The 19889-nt window shown below is 45.3% G+C and overlaps 2 protein-coding genes across 2 annotated transcripts in view; one reads left to right on the forward strand and one right to left on the reverse strand.

Annotated features, from left to right (window-relative positions):
* The window catches only part of ano3 (anoctamin 3), a 181036-nt gene that overhangs the window by 75743 nt on the left and 85404 nt on the right, over window positions 1–19889 (reverse strand). The gene's annotated exons all lie outside the window — the stretch shown is intronic.
* LOC145344405 (uncharacterized) overlaps window positions 151–19889 on the forward strand; it is a 29571-nt gene continuing 9832 nt past the window's right edge. Inside the window, exons 1-2 of the mRNA XM_080191535.1 lie at window positions 151–263; window positions 17630–18455. Coding sequence (XP_080047661.1) covers window positions 17669–18455 — 787 coding nt within the window. The 5' untranslated portion in view covers window positions 151–263; window positions 17630–17668. The remainder of the gene's footprint in view (window positions 264–17629; window positions 18456–19889) is intronic.

Below are 19889 nucleotides of genomic sequence, written 5' to 3' on the forward strand. Positions count from 1 at the left end.
CACAACAGGACACACCCAGCTAACCAGCGTGGCAGATTTATTTCTCCCTGTGAATTAATACTTTCCAGTGGATGGCTAGAGGAATGGTTAATCAGGTCTATCCGGTTCCAACACTTTGTAAGAACAAACCACACCCACCCTTTCAATTCAGTCAGCACATCCATTACCCGACCACACAGGTGCATTCACCTGAGCGACACAGGGCGGCTTGGAAGCACTAACAGTTCTCAACAGCTTTGAAACACATCACGTCGTCAAGTAAAGTAAGTATCCTCCAGTTCTTATCTGTACTGTACTTATCAGGGATTTGAAGAACAGCCTTACATTTGTTGAATGACGTGGAACAGTTTCTTGTTTACACCTGCTCAGTAAACCTTCAGTGCGGGATTGCCACATGTTGTGTAACATGTCGCAAATGTACAGGCAACACATTAACATCCTAGACACAAAACAACTCTGCAGGCCGCCTAATTAAAAGGAATTCTTCCATCACTGGATGCTATTGTCGCTGACGAGCCAATTTTCTTCTGACAAGTTTACCCTTTTCCCCGTCCCTGATGTATTTGCAATAAGAAGTGACACAAGACATGTGGAGCTGGGCTCGCAGGTACAGTGCACTTGACTCAGGAGCTATTAGTGTCAGTAAGGATTATGAGTGCAGAGTTCTTCTCCAAGATCTCTACCGTTGCCTACGCGTGGGACATCTCTTAAAGGGGTGCCAAACTTGTAGAATCACATAGGATTTCACGATGGCACAGTGGTTAGTACTGCTGCCTCACAACGCCAGAGACCCGGGTCTGATTCCTAGCTTGGATCATTGTCTGTGTGGAATCTGCACTTTCTCCCCATGTCTGCATGGGTTTCCTCAGGATGCTCTGGTTTTCTCCCACAGTCTGAAAGACATGCTGGTTAGATGCTAAATTCTCCCTCAGTGTACCTGAGCTGGCATTGGAGTGTGGCGACTTGGAGATTTTCGCAGTAACTTCATCGCAGTGTTAATGTAAGCCTACTTGTGACGCTAGTGAATAAAAAAAAGGCACAGAACTGGCCTTTACTGGTGTTTACATACACCACACAAACCAATGTATCTTTGAATGCATTTTTTTTTTATCTACTTGTCCCTCGACTCCACTTTAAAAGGCCCAACTTCTGAACTGATCAGTTGATCTCAATCAGATTTCATCAAATTTAATCAACAAATTTACACTTTCTGTTCAGAACCCGTGGCAGCAAAACCTCCTCATTTGCATCAAATTACTTTGTAACCCAGGCAGGCCTTATAGTGTGGAAAAATATGATAGTAGTACAGTAAGATATGCTTATTGAAGGGAAGTGCCATCTCTAACCGATCTTATGTCTGATTAAGGAGTGATTTGAGTAATAGTAATGTGGGGGAAAAAGTGAAAGACTTTGGGAAGATGCTATTGGTCTAAAAATGCATCTTGCACAAAAACTTGGAGCGACCTCTGATAAAGTCAGTTACGGAATCTTACAGCACTTTTCTTCTATTCATTCATGGGACATGGGCATGGCTGGCTGGCCAGCATTTATTGCCCATCCCCTGTTGCCCTTGTGGTTTGCTGGGCCATTTCAGAAGGCTGTTAAGAGTCAACCCCATTGCTGTGGCTCTGCCGTCACATGTAGGCCAGACCGGGTAAGGACAGCAGATTTCCTTCCCTAAAGGACATTAGTGAACCAGATGGGTTTTTCTGACAATCGACAATGGTTTCATGGTCATGAGTAGATTCTTACTTCCAGATTTTTTTATTGAATTCAAATTCCACCATCTGCCGCAGTGGGATTTGAACCCCGGACCCCAAAACGTTATTTATTTTTTATTCATTATTTATTAGTCGCAAGTAAGGCTCACATTAACACTGCAATTAAGGTACTGTGAAATTCCGAGTTTCTGAGTAGCTGAGTTTCTAGATTAGTAGTCTGGTGATAATGACACAAGGCTATTGCCTCCTCATATGGAGTGTTATACCAACTCCTTGAAAGTTCAGGAAAACTTACACTGCACACTGAAATTTATAACTGGTGAGAATTTCTTTTAGATCTCTGGTTGAAGTGACACTAATCTCTGATCTGTATCAGTACTGTGTGATTCAGAGTGACTGGAGTTATAGAGGGCAGAAATGTTAATCAGAACTGGATCCGTACTTACAACAATGCATAGTCCAAGAGGCAAGAGGTAATTGTTTGTCCAAGTGTGCTTGGCAATTAATTAAATTACTTTTGTAATTTAGTTTAAGGCGGCTGTTGAAAAGGTGGGAAGAGGCTTTGCAAAGCTGAGGAATTTAGGGCGAACATCCAAAACGTTGACGGCAAAATGGTTTCAGGGTGTTATCCAATTAATTGTAAACCAGGCAGGGTGGCTGAGCACTGGAGTCTAAAGTGAAGTACAGGTAGAGATCATTGTGAAGATAGGAGTGAAAAGATTGTATATAAATACTAAAGAATTTGAAATCAATGTGCCAAGGGTCAGAGCATCAATAGGGTGGCAAGATGCCATAGTGGTTAGCACCACTGCCTCTCGGTACCAGGGACTTGGGTTCGATTCCCACCTTGGGTCACTATTTGTGCGGAGTCTGCACATTCTCCCCATGTCTGCATGGGTTTCCTCCAGCTGCTCCAGTTTCCTCCCACACTCCAAAGATGTGCAGGTTAGGCTGATTGACCATGCTAAATTGCCCCAAGGTGTGCAGGTTAGGGGGATTAGTGGGGTAAATACTTGAGCTTACAGGGAACAGCTCCGGGTGAGATTGCCCCTTCGTGTCAGGGGGATTACGTGGGTTACAAGGATAGGGCTTGGGTGAGATTGTTGTCAGTGCAGACTCAAATGGCCTCCTTCTGCACTGTTGGGATGCTATGAATTAGTAAGGAAATAAGGGTGACAGTTGAGCGGAACTAGGTGTAGGAGTTCCACACCTAGAGAATGATGTGAACAATCATTGATAAGTTTGCAGTTTATGTTAGGTGGTGTTCAGGATGATGGTACAAATGACAATGAAAGAACGTTATAACACTTATCAGTACTGCTGGAAGAAGAGGTAGGAATGGTAACCACCAGTACTGAGGAGGTGGAAGTATCTAGTCTTGCTGATGGATTCGATATAAGGTTTCAAGCTCAGTCCTGGATTGAACTAAGTACCAAAGTGCTCACCATTGGAATTCAACCTCAGTGAGATGATGAAATCAGGAGCGGGGGTGTAAAGCTTCCGGTGGGACTGAATAACACGGCTCTGGTATTTCCAATGAGTCTCTTGCTCCTTTACAATGTAACATCCCATGTCAAATATCAATCTCAAAGCAGCAGAGTTGTGGATGTGTAGGTGGTAATGATGAGAGATCATTTAGGTACACATGGAGACCAACATGCTATGATAATGATAGTTGTTATGGGATTCTTTCAGCAAAGAGGAAGTTACTTAACCCTTCAAACTACTTTACAAGATCAATGTAGCTAGTCCCATGCACCAGTTCTTTTCCAGTCTCCCCTCTTTACTTTCATTTCTTCAGGTGCTTCATCCATAGAGTCCCTACAGTGCAGAAAGAGGCCATTTGGCCCATCCAGTCTGCACCAGACCTTATCCCTGTAACACCCATGTATTTACCCTAATTTGCCTCAAGGATCTGTTCTGGGACCCTTGTTGTTTGTCATTTTCATAAATGACCTGGATGAGGAAGTGGACGGATGGGTAAGTAAGTTCGCTGATGACACTAAGGTCGGTGGTGTTGTGGATGGTCTGGAAGGATGGAAAAAGTTGCAGCAGGACATAGATAGGATGCAGGACTGGGCGGAGAAGTGGCAGATGGACTTCAACGCGGATAAATGTGTAGTCGTCCATTTTGGCAGAACCAACGGGATGAACGAGTACACTATCAAGGGCAGAAGTCTGAGTAGTGTTGAAGAGCAGAAGGATCTAGGGGTCCGGGTCCACAGGACTCTTAAATCGGCCTCGCAGGTGGAGGAGGTGGTCAAGAAGGCGTATGGTGTACTGGCCTTCATTAATCGAGGGATTGAGTTTAGGAGTCGGGAGGTAATGCTGCAACTTTATAAGACCCTTGTCAGGCCTCATTTAGAGTATTGTGCACAGTTCTGGTCGCCTCACGATAGGAAAGATGTAGAAGCTATTGAGAGGGTACAGAGGAGATTTACAAGGATGTTGCCTGGACTGGGAGGCATGCCTTATGAAGTTAGGTTGAAGGAGCTGGGACTCTTTTCCCTGGAGAGACGAAGGTTGAGAGGCGACCTGATAGAGGTTTACAAAATGTTGAGAGGAATAGATAGGGTGGACTCTCAGAGGCTATTTCCCCGGGTTGAAATGGTTGCTACGAGAGGACACAGATTTAAGGTGCAAGGAGGGAAGTTCAGAAGTGATGTTAGGGGTAAGTTTTTCACTCAGAGGGTGGTGAGTGAGTGGAATCGGCTGCCTTCTGTGGTGGTGGAGGCGAACTCGCTGGGGTCTTTTAAAAGACTTCTGGATGAGTATATGGGGTTTAATGAGATTGAGGGTTATAGATAGGTCTGTAGGTTGGTAGGTGTTGATGTGATCGGCACAACTCGTGGGCCGAAGGGCCTGTTTGTGCTGTAGTGTTCTATGTTCCATGTTTTATGTTCTAATAATCCTCCTGACACTAAGGGGCAATTTAGCATAGCCAGTCAACCGAACTCACACATCTTTGGAGTATGGGAGGAAACTGGAGCGGCCAGAGGAAATCCACGCGGAAAATGGGGAGAACGTGCAAACTTCTCCCAGACAGTGACCCGAGGCCGGAATCGAACCCGGGTCCCCGGCACTGTGAGACATCGCTGCTAACCACTGTGCCACCGTTACCCAATCTCTTTTATCAAATTGAATCTTCCTCCACCACTTTCCCAGGCAGCCCGTTCCAGATGGTAACTCCTCGCTGCACAAAATAGTTCTGCCGCATTGCCAAAACTCTGCGTCCTCTGCTTCCCAGCCGTTCTGTTAATGCTGACAGTTCATCTCCATCTACTCGGTCTGGACCCCTCACAATGCTGAGCTGTTCTATCAAACCTCCTCTCAGCCTGTTCACTGGGGAGAACAGCCCCAGCTCCTCAAACCTATCCACGCGATTGAAGTTGCTCATCCCTGGAGCCATCCTCCTGAATATTTCCTGCACCCTCTCTAAAGTCTTCACATCGTTACACACGGGGCGGTCCACACAGTTGGAAACCAGTTGAGGTGGAACCAATGCTTTGTAAACATTCTGCAATAATACCTGTGTTTTGGTGCTTGGTACCTCTCTTTGTAAAGCTCAGGATCCTGTACACGTTTAAAACCACTTTTCCAACCCACCACCTGCAATGATTAGTGCACAGACAAGATCAGTGGGGGTGGTGTGGGGTGGGGGGGACATTTCCTGTTGTCCATGCGGCTGGAATTTCTGGTCTTGTTGCAGTGAGCAGAAATTTGGCTGAGCGCCAAATTCTCCATTCTTGCTTGCAGCGGAGCAGATTCTGAATGGCTGGTTAGATTGTCTCTGTTTCTGCACTTCCTGTACCTTTCAGTTTATGTTCCCTCTTGTTCTTCCTTACAAAATGTATCGGCCAGGATTTCCAGACACGCCCACCCCCAGGACCTCAAATTTCTGCCCAAGATTAGCAGACCTTGCAATGGTCTGTCAAACTGATCGTCCCACCCTCAATAGTGAGGCAGGAGGAACCAGAAAACTTACCCCCATCATTTTCTTTTACGTCGCTGTTTCACTGACATCTGTAGGAAGTCTTACAGCACCAGGTTAAAGTCCAACAGGTTTACTTGGAATCATGAGCTTTCGGAGCGCTGCTCCTTCCTCAGGTGACTCACCTGAGGAAGGAGCAGTGCTCCAAAAGCGTGTGATTCCAAATAAACCTGTTGGGCTTTAACCTGGTGTTGAGAGATTTCTTATTGTGTCCACAGCAGACCGACCCTGGCATCTCCATATCTTAATTACATCTGACACAAGTAATGTTGAAGTAGCTTGGGCAGCACAGCGTCACGGTGGGTTTACTCCCGCAGTCTAAAACCCAAAAGTTTTCGGGTTATGTTGATTGGCCATGCTAAATTGACCCTAGCGTCAGGGGATTAGTATATGTGGGGTTACGGGGATAGGGTCTGGGTGGGATTGTGGTTGGTGCAGACTCAATGGGCTGAATTGCCTTCTTCTGCACTGTAGGGATTCTACAAAGCTTTGCAGGGAGCCAAGCCTGGGCCTTGGGTGGCGGGGGGGTGGGGGGGAGCGTGTCAAAGATAATTGTGTGACCACAAGGAAAGCTAACTTCTCTTTTTACAGCATCTTTACTATCAAGGTTTTTCAAAGTCAATGGATAAGTGAGGAGAAATTGTTGTACAAGATTGCATTCATTATGAATGGAACCATGCGAGATCGGTTGTGCAGTCAGATTTCAAAGCAGGGTTACTAGAATCATAGAAATCCTACACTGCCATTTGGTCCATTCCACCCAGGTCCTATTCCCATCACCCCACATATTTACCCCGCTAATCCGTCAAACATATGCATTCCGGGACGCTAAGGGGCAATTTTGGCTTGGCCAAACAATCTAACCCACATATCTTTGGACTGAAGGAAGTTATCTTACACCATGTCAGTGATAGGCCAAGGAGGAAGGGAAATTACTTTGAGTGGCTTCTCGTACATCAGGTTATATGAGGAAGGCAGATTGTTGGCCTGCAAATGGCAGGTGGTGAGAAAAGTGGGCATGGATTCAGATGGCACGAACATTTTGCAGATGTAGGGAAAATGGAAAGGAGGTTGAGAAGGAGGCAAGGGTCGCAGATGGCATTGGGACCACCCCGGAGTTTTTTAAAATTTGGGATGGTGACTTTGGAACAGAGATGAAAAATATCTAAGTCAACAGGGGGGTTAATATTGGTGAGAGCTGAGTTAGGAGAATGTTGAAGGATAACTTTGAAGGAAAGGAATCCAATAAAGAAGCTGAAAGGTAAACTTGAGTGAAGCTGCAGAATGTTGTGAAATTGGAACAGACTCAGAGTCCTTGGGGAAGGCGACCAAATAGGTTCCATTTCAGATACAAATACCTGAGCTTTTTACATTTAACATCAGAAGTTTGAGTTGGCACTGGGACATATTAGCTGCCTAGGTTCTAGGTTTTCATACAAGAATCATAGAACCCCTGTAGTACAGAAGGAGGCCATTTGGCCCATCGAGTCTGCATTGACCACAATCCCACCCAGACCCTATTCCTATAACACTGCATCTTAAGAACATAAGAACATAAGAAATAGGAGCAGGAGTAGGCCATCTAGCCCTTCGAGCCTGCCCCGCCATTCAATAAGATCATGGCTGATCTGTTGTGGCTCAGTTCCACTTTCCTGCCCTCTCCCCATAACCCTTAATCCCCTCTCTTATCAAGAACCCATCAACCCGCTTCTTAAAAATATTTAGCGAGGCAGCCTCCACCACTTCAACGGGCAGAGAATTCCAGAGATTCACCACCCTTTGAGTGAAGAAGTTCCTCCTCAACTCCGTTCTAAACCGCCTCCCCTTTATCTTGAGGCTGTGCCCCCTAGTCCTAATGTCTTTTTTGAGCGGGAAGAGTCTCTCCACCTCTATCCTATCCATCCCATTCATCATCTTATACCTCATCTTTACCCTGCAGTTCAGGATTGCCCCTTAGGATCAATTCAGCATGATCAATCCACCTAACCTGTATACCTATCGACTATGGGAGGAAACAGGAGCATCCGTAGGGAACCCACGCAGACATGAGGAGAATGTGCAAACTCCACACAAGCAATGACCTGAGGCCAGAATTGAACCCGGGTCCCTGGTACTGTGAGGCAGCAGTGCTAACCACTGTGCCACTGATTTTGGAATTAATTTCTGCCTCTAAGATTGCCTTACGACCTAGCTCCTTAACCAAACTTTTGGACATCAACCCTGATATCTCCTTAGATGTCTCGGTGTCAATTTTTGTTTCACAATGTCTTTGCGAAGTGCCTAAGTGTGTCCAATAAAGTTAAAGGTGCTATCTAAATGTTAAGTATTGTTTTGTGTGGTATTGGATTGAATGCTCAGCCAAGTAGGGTAACTCAATGAGGACGGAGACACTGATACTGAAACAACCGTGTAACCAGATTCTTGGGTGAAGTATAGTTTGCGCCACGTGGCAGCTTTCATTATCTGAAAAGCTTCCAGTGTTGTATAACGCCCTGTAATTTCAATTCAGGCACGAGAAACCTAATTGTTATTGGACTGTAAACTTCAACCGTCAGTCGGAACAAGTTCACCGCGGCACAGATTCACTTGCCGATTTCTGCCGTGTGCGCGCACACACACCATTACAGAACATTCCGCTTTGCCTTAACTTTAACCTCGCTTCACTTGCAAGCTGAGCACATGCTGACTACACTGCGCCAGTCACTGTTACAAGATGCGCGAGAGTTTCAGCGAGTGTCGCAATCAGTGAGTAATGCGGGGCTGGTTAGAGAGCTGATGACTAACTGCCTGAAAGCGTGGACTGCCCTGACAAGGAATGTGGGTGTGTTATATAAGGTGACATTTCACATCAATACCGTGACATTTCACATCATTAAAAAACAAACAAATTGTCCAGGGAGAGCGATACAATATACTAAAATAAGTACATCACGTCAGTCACTTTCTCGGGTTGCCATCATAAGTTTGCCACCCATAAAATTCCCTTTCTAAAATCTGTCAGGGTGGCCGGCAGATTTCCCTCCCTAAACAGGGTGGGTTTTTCCAAAAATCGACCATGGTTTCATGATCATCAGTAGATTCTTAATCCCAGATATTTTTATTGAATTGAAATTGCTTTGGTCACTGTCTACGTGGTGTTTGCACATTCTCCCTGTGTCTGTGTGGGTTTCCTTCAGGTGCTCCGGTTTCCTCCCACATTCCAAAAATGTGCAAGATAGCTCGATCGGCCACGCTAAATTGCCCCTTAGTGTCAGGAAAATTAGCAGGTTAAATACATGGGGTTATGGGGATGGAGTCTGAATGGCTCGATGGGCCAAATGGCCTCTTCCTGCACTGTAGAGATTCTATACACTGTACCGGAATTTCATCATCCCACCCACCACGGGAATCAAAGTGGGCAAAGAGCTGACGATGGAAAGGTCTGTTGACCTCAGGCTGGATTTTACGGTTTCGGGTTGGGCAAAGTCGTAAAATCCCATCCCTAGGGCGGCACGGTAGCACAGTGGTTAGCACTGCTGCTCCACAGCTCCAGGGTCCTGGGCTCGATTCCCGGCTCGGGTCACTGTCTGTGTGGAGTTTGCACATTCTCCTCGTGTCTGCGTGGGTTTCCTCTGGGTACTCCAGTTTCCTCCCACAGTCCAAAGATGTGCAGGTTAGGTTGATTGACCATGCTAAGAAATTGCCCCTTAGTGTCCAGGGATGCGTAGGTTAGAGGAATTAGTGGGTATAATATGTAGGGATATGGAGGTAGGGCCTGGGTGGGATTGTGTTTGGTGCAGACTCGATGGGCTGAAGGGCCTCTTTCTGCACTGTAGGGTTCTATGATTCTAATCTATGACTGTTGCCTATCACATGGGTGAAACCACAACTATTATCAAACAGTGTGGTTAAAGTCCAACAATTACCCATGGATTCTTGGCAGGTTTTAGCTTATATCTGGATGTGGACCACTAACCCACCACTCTTAGAATTCTGGAGTGGAATTTTTCAGCTGCACTTGCCCCAAGACAGGAAAATCCTGCCCAAAATTAATGAACCTTTGACAAAGCATCATCTGGATTCGAAACATCACCTATTTTCTCTCCTTACAGATGCTTCCAGGCCTGCTGAGATTTTCCAGCATTTTCTCTTTTGGGACCTTTGGTCCATGTCCCACCCACTACGATTCTTGTGGCAGGCAGGATGGTAAAATCCCACCCCTAGAGTTATATACCCAGTTGCAAGGGGAGGCAGTGGCGTAGCGGTGCTGTCACTAGACTAGAATCCAAAAACTGAGACTTCAAGCTCTGGGGACCATGTACAAATCCCACCAATGCAAATTTAAAATCCATGCAAAAATCTGGAATTAAAAGTCTGATGATGACCATGAAACCATTGTTGATTCTCGTAAAAAAAAATCTGCTCACTAATGTCCCTCAGCGAAGGAAATCTGCCTTCCTTACCCAGTCTGACCTACATTTAGAAAAATATTTATTTGTGTCACAAGTAGGCTTACATTAACACTGCAATGAAGTTATTGTGAAAATCCCCTAGTCATCACACTCCGGCGCCTGTTCGGGTACACTGAGGGAAAATTTAGCATAGCCAATGCACCTAACCAGCATGTCTTCGGACTTGGAAGGAAACCAGAGCAACTGAAGGAATCCCATTCAGACAAAAGGAGAACATGCAGACTCCGCACAGACAGTGACCCAAACCTGGAATCAAACCTGGGTGCCTGGCGCTGTGAGGCAGTGCTAACCGCTGTGCCACCATGCTGTCCATGTGACTCCAGACCCACAGCAATGTGGTTGACTCTCAAATGCCCTCTGAAATGGAGGGCAATTGGAGATGGGCAACAGATGCTGGGACGTGGAGAGGATGTTTCCAATAGTAGGAAAAACTAGAACCAAAGGGCACAACCTCAGGCTAAGGGGACAATCCTTTAAAACAGAGATGAGGAGGAATTTCTTTAGCCAGAGAGTGATGAATCTGTAGAACTCTTTGCGACAGAGGAGGCCAGGTCATTGAGTATCTTTAAGACAGAGATAGATAGGTTCTTGATTAATAAGGCGATCAGGGGTTATGGGGAAAAGGCAGGAGAATGGGGATGAGGAAAATATCAGCCATGATTGAATGGTGGAGCAGTCTCGATGGGCCGAGTGGCCTAAATCTGCTCTTATGTCTTCGACCTAACACCCACATCTTGTAGGATGAATAAATAAAGGTAAGACTCTGAACTGTGGCAGCTATTACACCAAATGTTGGAAGAAGATGAGGACATGCATTCTCATGGCCACACTAGTTTCGACTATGCAACTGCACTAAAGAACTTAATCTGGCCTTTTCACAACATAGCAACTCCAAGGTCCTATTGTAACCAAAACTGGAGAAGGAAGGTAATCATGATTTGAGAAATTGTCTGCACTGATAGGTGATATTATAAACGCGGGGGCAGAATCGAAGATAATTACAGGAATAATTAACAGTTTAATTATGATAAAATTTCACAGTGGGTGGTTAGAATTAACTACAATTCATTGCTGAAGTATAATTTGTAAACTCTTAGAAAACGCAATTCTGTAGTTGCTTGAAAAATAGCCAGTAATATTGAAAAGTATAGCAGTTAGCAGGACAATGACATCTGTGTGAAAAGAGACCGCTTTAAATGAAACAAATATAAAAGCAAAGTACTGTGGATGCTGGAATCTCAAACAAAAACAGAAATTAATAAAGGGATCAGGGATTATGGGGAAAAGGCAGGAGAATGGGGATGAGAAAAGTATCAGCCACGTTTGAATGGCGGAGCAGAGTCGATGGGCCGAGTGGCTTATTTCTGCTCCTAAGTCTTATGGTCTAAAATGCTGGAAAATCTTAGCAGGTCTGACAGCATCTGTGCAGAGAGAATAGAGCCGATGTTTCGAGACTGGATGTTCCTTGTGACGGCTAAAGAGAAAAAAAATTGGACAAGATCTATACTATGAGGGTCGGAGTGGGGGTGGGGGGGGGGTAGCTGTAAATGGGTGAAAGGAATGTAAATGGTGATGGTAAAGGCTGAGAAAGTTGCAAATAGCGTCCATTAAGTGATCGGAATAGGTGAATAGCAGAACAAAGATACAGATTGTTAGGGGACTACCGGAGGAATGTAACAGTTGGTCCTGGGGGTTCATGAATCAAATAGCTGGCTTTAACATTGTGACATTCTAGAGTGGAGTGTGGTTAAAAAAAAATTCCTGCCTTTTCTTGCCAATTCCTTCCTAGGGTGTAGCTTGACATGCTGTCTTAAAGTTCATTTGTGTTTTTGACGTGCAATCATAGTAAGTTCACCTTACTATGCACAGGGGCAGCAACCTTTCCCGTCTCAAGAATGCTGCGACCATTTCAGCATTTACTAACCTGGGCCCAGCTGAGGTCAGGTGATTGAACTTGAAGCCTCCTGGTTTGTATAATTCAGATATAATAATACGGGAGGAAGGCTGGTGAGAGAGTTGCGGTTCTGCAGTTGCAACAGAATTCAGATTAAAGAATGTGGAACTCAGTTTATCCATAGTTTGCCAATGAATCATTCATTCACCTTTACAATGCTTTTCAGGCAGAATTGACATGGTTATGCAGAGCAGAACAAAATAAACACAAAGGGCAAAATGCAATCTAACAGAAGTGCCAATAGGATACTCAGGTGTTTGCCAACATTGATGCTATAATTCAATACATGTGGCAAAGTCCAGACTATTGCTGTTCCAAATGGAGTCAATGTAAATCTGGAAGCTGTGACTGTTAAACACGCTCGACTTGGATCTTTCCAGTCCCACTGATGTGAGCGGGGATCTCAATGGTTCACTGGCCCCACTGTGGGAAGAAAGTGGTGGGTGGATTGGGAGCAGTGGCGCTGGAAAGGGAGGTGGACAGTCCAGCCATGGTCTTGACATTTGTCTGGGCCCATTCTTAAAATACATCCTATCTATTACACAGTCTGAAAATTGGGTCTTACATAAGAACATAAGAAATAGGAGCAGGAGTAGGCCATCTAGCCCTTCGAGCCTGCCCTGCCATTCAGTAAGATCATGGCTGATCTGAAGTGGATCAGTTCCACTTTCCCGCTTTCTCCCCATAACCCTTAATTCCCCTGTCTATCAGAAATCTATCTACCCGTGACTTAAATATATTTAGCGAGGTAGCCTCCACCACTTCAACGGGCAGAGAATTCCAGAGATTCACCACCCTTTGAGTGAAGAAGTTCCTCCTCAACTCCGATCTAAACTGTGCCCCCCCCCCTTATCTTGAGGCTGTGCCCTCTAGTCCTGCTATCCTTTCTAAGCGGGAAGAATCTCTCTACCTCTACCCTATCCATCCCTTTCATTATCTTATACGTCTCTATAAGATCCCCCCTCATCCTTCTAAACTCCAAAGAGTACAGACCCAGTCTATTTAGCCTCTCTTCATAGTCCAACCCCCTCATCTCCGGTATCAGCCTAGTGAACCTCCTCTCCTCTGCACTCCCTCCAAGGCCAAAACATCCTTGCGCAAGTGCGGCGACCAAAATTGCACACAGTGCTCCAGCTGCAGCTCGAAGGGCTAGATGGCTTACTCCTGCTCCTATTTCCCATGTTCTTATGTTCTAATCCCAATTGCCCGAATTAGTCCATATCCCTCTATACCTATCGTACTCATGTAACTATCTAAATGCTTAGATCATAGAACCCTACAGTGCATAAGGAGGCCCTTCGGCCCATCGAGTCTGCACCAAACACAAATCCACCCAGTCCCTACCCCCATATCCCTACATATTATACCCACTAATCCCTCTAACCTACACTTCCCTAGATACTAAGGGGCAATTTCTTAGCGTAGCCAATCAACCTAACCCGCACATCTTTGGACTTACGTGCAAACCTATTGATTAGAGTCACAAGCAGGTTTACATTAACACTATAACGAAGTTACTGAAAATCCCCGAGTTGCCACACTCAGGCGCCTGTTTGGTTACGTTGAGGAGAATTTCGCACGGCCAATGCACCTAACTGGCATGTCTTGGGAGTGTGGGAGAAAACTGGAGCAACCGGAGGAAACCCACGTAGACATGGGGAGAACGTGCAAACTCCACCTTTTTCAGCTGGCATCATCACCATTTACATTCTCTTTGTCCAACTGCAGCCTCCCCATCTCCCCCCAACCCTCACAGTATAATATACTCCATTCTACATTGTCACAATATTAAAGCCAGCTATTTGATTTGTTAGCGCCCCCCAACCCGGCCTACTGCCACATTGCTCAAGTAGTCCCCTAACAACCTGTACCTTTGTTCTGCTATCACACATTCTTATCACTTAATGGACGCTATTAACATCTTTCTAAGCCTTCACCATCTCTATTTACATTCCCTTCATCAATCACAGCCCCCGTGACCCTGATTTTCCTTCTCTTCGGCTGTCACAAGGGTCATCCAGATTCAAAACATTGACTTGATACTCCCCCCACAAATGCTGTCAGACCTGCTGAGATTTTCCAGCCTTTTCTGCTTTTGTTTCAGATTCCAGCATCTGAAGCATTTTGCTTTTAGATTTGATTATCTTTTCACACAAATGCCACTCTCCTCCACACATGCTCCACTCGCAAGCTGTCCATGCTTGACACACTGCCAAAGCCCAGCTTCCTGCCTGCCTCTCCAGCGGAGGGGGTAGATTGCTGGAGTGGGGGGAGGGTTGGAAATGAAAGATTGTTTTGGATTGCGCGAATTGTGGAATTGTGGGGGGACACACAAGAAAATCACGACCCTGACCTTTCCGTCCCTTGCTATTTTAACACACGATCCTGCTCCCATGCCCACATGTCTGTCCTTGTCCTGCTGCAATGTTCCAGTGAAGCTCAACACAAACTGGAGGAACAGCATCTCACCTTCCAGCTCGGCACTTTACAGCTTCCGGTCTCAACATCAAATTCAACAACTTCAGATGATTAGCTCTACCCCACCTCCACTCCTTTGTTTTCATTTTGTTTCATTTTTATTTCTTTAGCGTCCTTCTTCATTTTTCTTTTCCCCCTATTTTATTCTCCCTTTCCCTACCTCGTCTCCCCCTTTTCTCAATCTGATCTCTCTCCAACCCTTTCCCCTCCCTCCCCCCACATCTTTATCTGTCATAACTTCTCTGCCGTTTGGCCATTCACACCCTTTATTCTCTCTATGGGCTGCCGTTAGCAGCCTTTCCCCTTGTGTTTGTAGCCGTGACTCATGTTCCATTCCCTCACCCTGCAGTATAAATACCTCCCACTTTCTCTGCCGTTTAGCTTTGACAAAGGGTCATCTGGACTCGAAACACCAGCTCTCTCCTTCATTGGCCTTTATAGCGATATAAAAGCAGGGAGGTCTTGCTGCAACTGTACAGGGCACTGGTGAGGCTGCAACTGGAGTACTGCGTGCAGTTTTGGTCGCTGCATTTACGAAAGGATACATTGGCCTTGGGAGGAAGTGCAGAGAAGGTTCACTAGGCTGATACCGGAGATGAGGGGGTTAGCCTATGAAGAGAGATTGAATAGACTGGGTCTGTACTCGTTGGGGTTTAGAAGGCTGAGGGGGGGATGTTGTAGAGACATATAAGATAATGAAGGGGCTAGATAGGGTAGAGGTAGAGAGATTCTTCCTGCTTAGAAAGGATAGCAGAACTAGAGGGCAAAGCCTCAAAATAAGAGGGGGCAGTTTAGAATGGAGTTGAGGAGGAACTTCTTCACTCAAAGGGTGGTGAGTCTCTGGAATTCTCTGCCTGTTGAAGTGGTGGAGGCTACCTTGCTGAATATATTTAAGTCACGGGTAGATAGGTTTCTGATAGACAAGGGAATTAAGGGTTATGGGGAGAAAGCGGAAAAGTGGAACTGATCCACTTCAGATCAGCCATGATCTTACTGAATAGCGGGGCAGGCTCGAAGGGCTAGGTGGCCTACTCCTGCTCCTATTTCTTATGTTCTTACAGATGCTGCCAGACCTGCTGAGATTTTCCAGCATTTTCTCTTTTGGTTCCACAAGAAAAGATCTATTCCTCCATCAGCAACTGTGTTTAAAGTTTAAAGTTTATTTATTTCATGAAGTCCGGGGGTGGGGGGACACTGACTAATCCTCAACAGGCATCTCAGAAGAGATGACAGTGTCTCCCAACACAATCTGTATTTGATGGTAAATAAGGACCAAACTTGTCAGGTGACATCTGCCAGTGTGCTCATGTAACCCGGGATAAAATTAATTTTGTCCGTCGGATAAACAAAAGCACCGACAGTGGTAACACTTAAAAAAAACACTAAACAAAGGCTGAAAATCTGTAATAGAAAATGCTGGGAGTGCGGTCAGTATCTGAGAGCAGAGAGAAAAGAACAGGTTCTGTGTGCGCACTTAGTGAGGTAAGTCACACACCCAAAATATTTTGTGTCTTTTCACAATCACTAACTGATTCATTACATAATCCCAGCATTATTTACAACATTATAATCAAGGATTTTCACAGTAACTTCATTGCAGTGTTCACGTAAACTTACTTGTGACGCTAATAAATACATTTTAAAATCTTTATTTGCCTTTACTTTCTTTTCTGTCTTTTAAAAATTTTTTACTAAGTTGGCTGTTTCAGCACTTGCAGAATCTTTCCTCACTCCAATATTTCCCTCCGACGGATCAAACCCAGGGCTTAAATTTAAAAAGGAAAGACTCTTGGGTGTTTTCCCCCCAAAGAGACAAGTATAGCTAAAAGAAAACTATGCCTCACAGCCCCAGGGGTCTGGGTTCGATTCTCGGCTTGGGTCACTGTCTGTGTGGAGTCTGCACCTTCTCCCCGTGTCTGCGTGGGTTTCCTCCAGGTGCTCCGGTTTCCTCCCACAATCCAATCCATTAATTGGCCATGCTGAATTGACCCTTACTGTCAGGGGGATTAGTGGGATAAATGCAGAGGTTTACAGGGGTAGGGCCTGGGTGGGATTGTTGTCAGTGCAGGCTTGATGGTCCGAATGGCCCCCTTCTGTGCTGTAGGGATTCTATGATTAATGAAAGTGTATATTTGTAAATGCCCATTATAGAGTCGGTGATCTCGTGGTGCAATGGGTAGTATTCCTGCCTCTGAGCTAGTAGCTCTAGGTTCGAGTCCCACCTCAGGACTTGATGGCCAAGAGAAGTGCGTTCATAACACGGCCAAACAGAGTTGAGTGTCAACCTGCAAATCCATCCAAACACATCAAAGGCTGGCGGTAAGAGCGGGGAGGCTCACTCAAAAGCAGAAGTGGTGTCCCTCAAACTATAAGCCTCTACTTTATAGTAGTGGAGGTGGTCTGGAACTATAGCCTGTCTTTGTTCTAAGAAGTTCTAGCGATGGAAACAGATGAAAGTATTCGTTAAAGTGGGGGAAGAGAATTGGAATATTATAGAGAACGAATGCAAAGTTTATGAGTTGTCAATCCAACATTATCAGAATCGTGGAACAGAGTCTAAGTTTTTATTTATTAGTCACAAGTATGTTTACATTAACACTGCAATGAAGTTACTTTGAAAATCCCCCAGTCGCCACACTCCGTCGCCTGTTTGGATACACTGAGGGAGAATTTAGCACGGCCAATGCACCTAACCAGCACATCTTTCAGGCTGTGGGAGGAAGCCCACCCAGACATGGGGAGAATGTGCACACTCCACACAGATCGTGAACCAAGCCAGGAATTGAACCTGGGTCCTTGGCGCTGTGAGGCAACAGTGTTAACCACTATGCTACCGTGCAGGCCCATCTGTCCTCAAATAAGGAGGCCAATCCTGTACACAATAATCCAGATGTGGTCTCACCAATGCCCTGCATTTAAAAAGTAACTTGCTATGTTTTGTCATTATAAGTTGCATCTGTAGCAAAATATATAGTAAAGCTCCAGAGAAGCTATGACGGTATACGGTGCTCAATGAGATGATCTTTTTTTCCAGGATTCGGATCTGAAGACATTTACCGAAGCAACCAAAACAATGGCGTCATTTCTCACAGTTTTACTGAGCGCATGCCTAATGTGCCCTCTCTGGGGTGTTGGACGATCAGAGACCAGCACTTCAACGCTGCCCACTTCTCCTGCAACAAGCGAAACTACATTGACGTTAACCACTGGCACCTCAACCTCAACTGCTATGGCAACCCCATCAAACACAACCTCCTCTGAGGTTTCATCGACTTCTAACATTGGAATGACCAACAACAGCAAAAGGTCTGAGGCACCAACAAGCAGCAGCTCTCTAACATCTGTTCCAGACATGAATAATACATCTACTTCTGATGCCAGTAGCAGTGGAACACTTGTCAATGGTTCCATGACCACCACTGAAGGCACAACTGCACTAACTACACCAGCAGGGAGCATAAATAACACTAATGAGACATTGGCTACAACAGTCAGTTATCAGGACACTAATGGTACGACTGAACTAATGTCTACTACTGCACAAAATGCCAGTGATATGACAGCAAATCCCAACATGACTACTGCAATGACCACAGTCCAGGCTAATGATACAGCTTCCACCGAATACACGACGACAGGAAATGTAACAGTTCCAACTTCTGTCCCAACAATATTCAGCAATACTTCAACAGTTGCCCCTGGTAACGAGACAAATGCTACTTCAGCAACATTAGCTCCGGCTCCCACCATTTCTTACCATAGTACCACGAGAAGTTCGACTGTTGTGATAACAACCACTAATTCCAGCAGTAGTGTGACTACTGGCACATCGGCTGATGCATCCACTGCCCACGAGAAAGGTAAGCTTGCAAAAGTCAATATTAAGGACGGGTTTTACTTATTCCTATTCCTGGCACTGCATAATTGCCTGATCTTGAAGGGTGTTAATACAAAGAACAAAGAACAGTACAGCACAGGAACAGGCCCTTCGGCCCTCCACCCCTGTGCTGACCATGATGGCTGTATGCACTTGCAGAGCCCGTATCGTTCTATTCCCATTCTATTCATGTATTAGTCTAGATATCCCTTAAGTGCCCCTATCGTACCCGATCCCACCAACCACCTCCTGAGGCAGCACATTCCAGACATTCACCATCCTCTGTGTAAAAAACTTGCGTCGCACATCTCCTTTAAACTTTTCCCCAGGCACCTTCCACTTATGTCCCCTAGTATTTGACTTTTCTACTTGAGGAAAGAGCATCTGACTATCCACCCTGGTTAGGTGCACTGGCCGCGTTAAAATTCTTCGTGTACCCGAACAGGTGCCAGAGTGTGGTAACTGGGGGATTTTCACAGTAACTTCATTGCAGTGTTAACGTAAGCCTACTCGTGACAATAATAAATAAACTTGAACTTTAACAGATTTCAACCGTCAAGAAAATATTGCCAAGTGCAAACCTCTTCAATCACTTGTACCTTTGAATTACACGGAGACTCCACTTTGCTCAACAACAAAGGTCCACCCCCCACTTCCCCACACAAAAAAAATCAGCGCCTATCAATGAACATGTTTTTGCTAAAGCTTAAATTCATGCATCGCTACTTTGAATTCACAGCCTTCAGCCAGTGACTTAAAAGAGATATGCTGCATTCACTTCTTCCAACTGTTTTAATACATTACACATTTCAGTGAGTCGCCCCTTAACCTTATCAACTGTAATGATCATTGCATCTCCTAATTAGGGAGACAGATAAGATTGAAGAGGATAATTTATGAGGCCTTTATAACTCAGGGAAACTACATCAAATAATCATTCTTACAGGAAGGAAGACAATTCTGGGCAAAATCCACTCAGACTGATTGAAACTGCACTGATATAATAGATACACTTGATTAATAAACCTTCCACATTTACTCCCTCCACCAGCAATACAGTGGCAGCTGTGTGTACCATCTGCAAGATGCACTGCAGCAACTCACCAAGGCTCCTTAGGCAGCTCTTTCTAAACACATAACTGGTACCATCTAGAAGGACAAGAGCAGCAGATACCTGGGATCACCACCACCTGGAGGTTTACTTCCAAGTCACCCACCGCCCTGACTTTGAACTATAATGTCATTCCTTTACTGTTTTTGGGCTAAATTTCTGGAGCTCCCTCTCTAACAGCACTGTGGGGGTGGCTACACCACAGGGACCGCAGTTCTTCGAGAAGGCAGCTCACCACCCACCTTTCTCCTGGGCAATTAGGGATGGGCAATAAATGGGGAGGCGATGGCCGAGTGATGTTATCAC

Source organism: Carcharhinus amblyrhynchos, chromosome 6 (genome assembly GCF_965287045.1).
Source record: "Carcharhinus amblyrhynchos chromosome 6, sCarAmb.v2.hapA, whole genome shotgun sequence".
In the NCBI taxonomy this organism is placed as follows: Eukaryota; Metazoa; Chordata; class Chondrichthyes; order Carcharhiniformes; family Carcharhinidae; genus Carcharhinus; species Carcharhinus amblyrhynchos.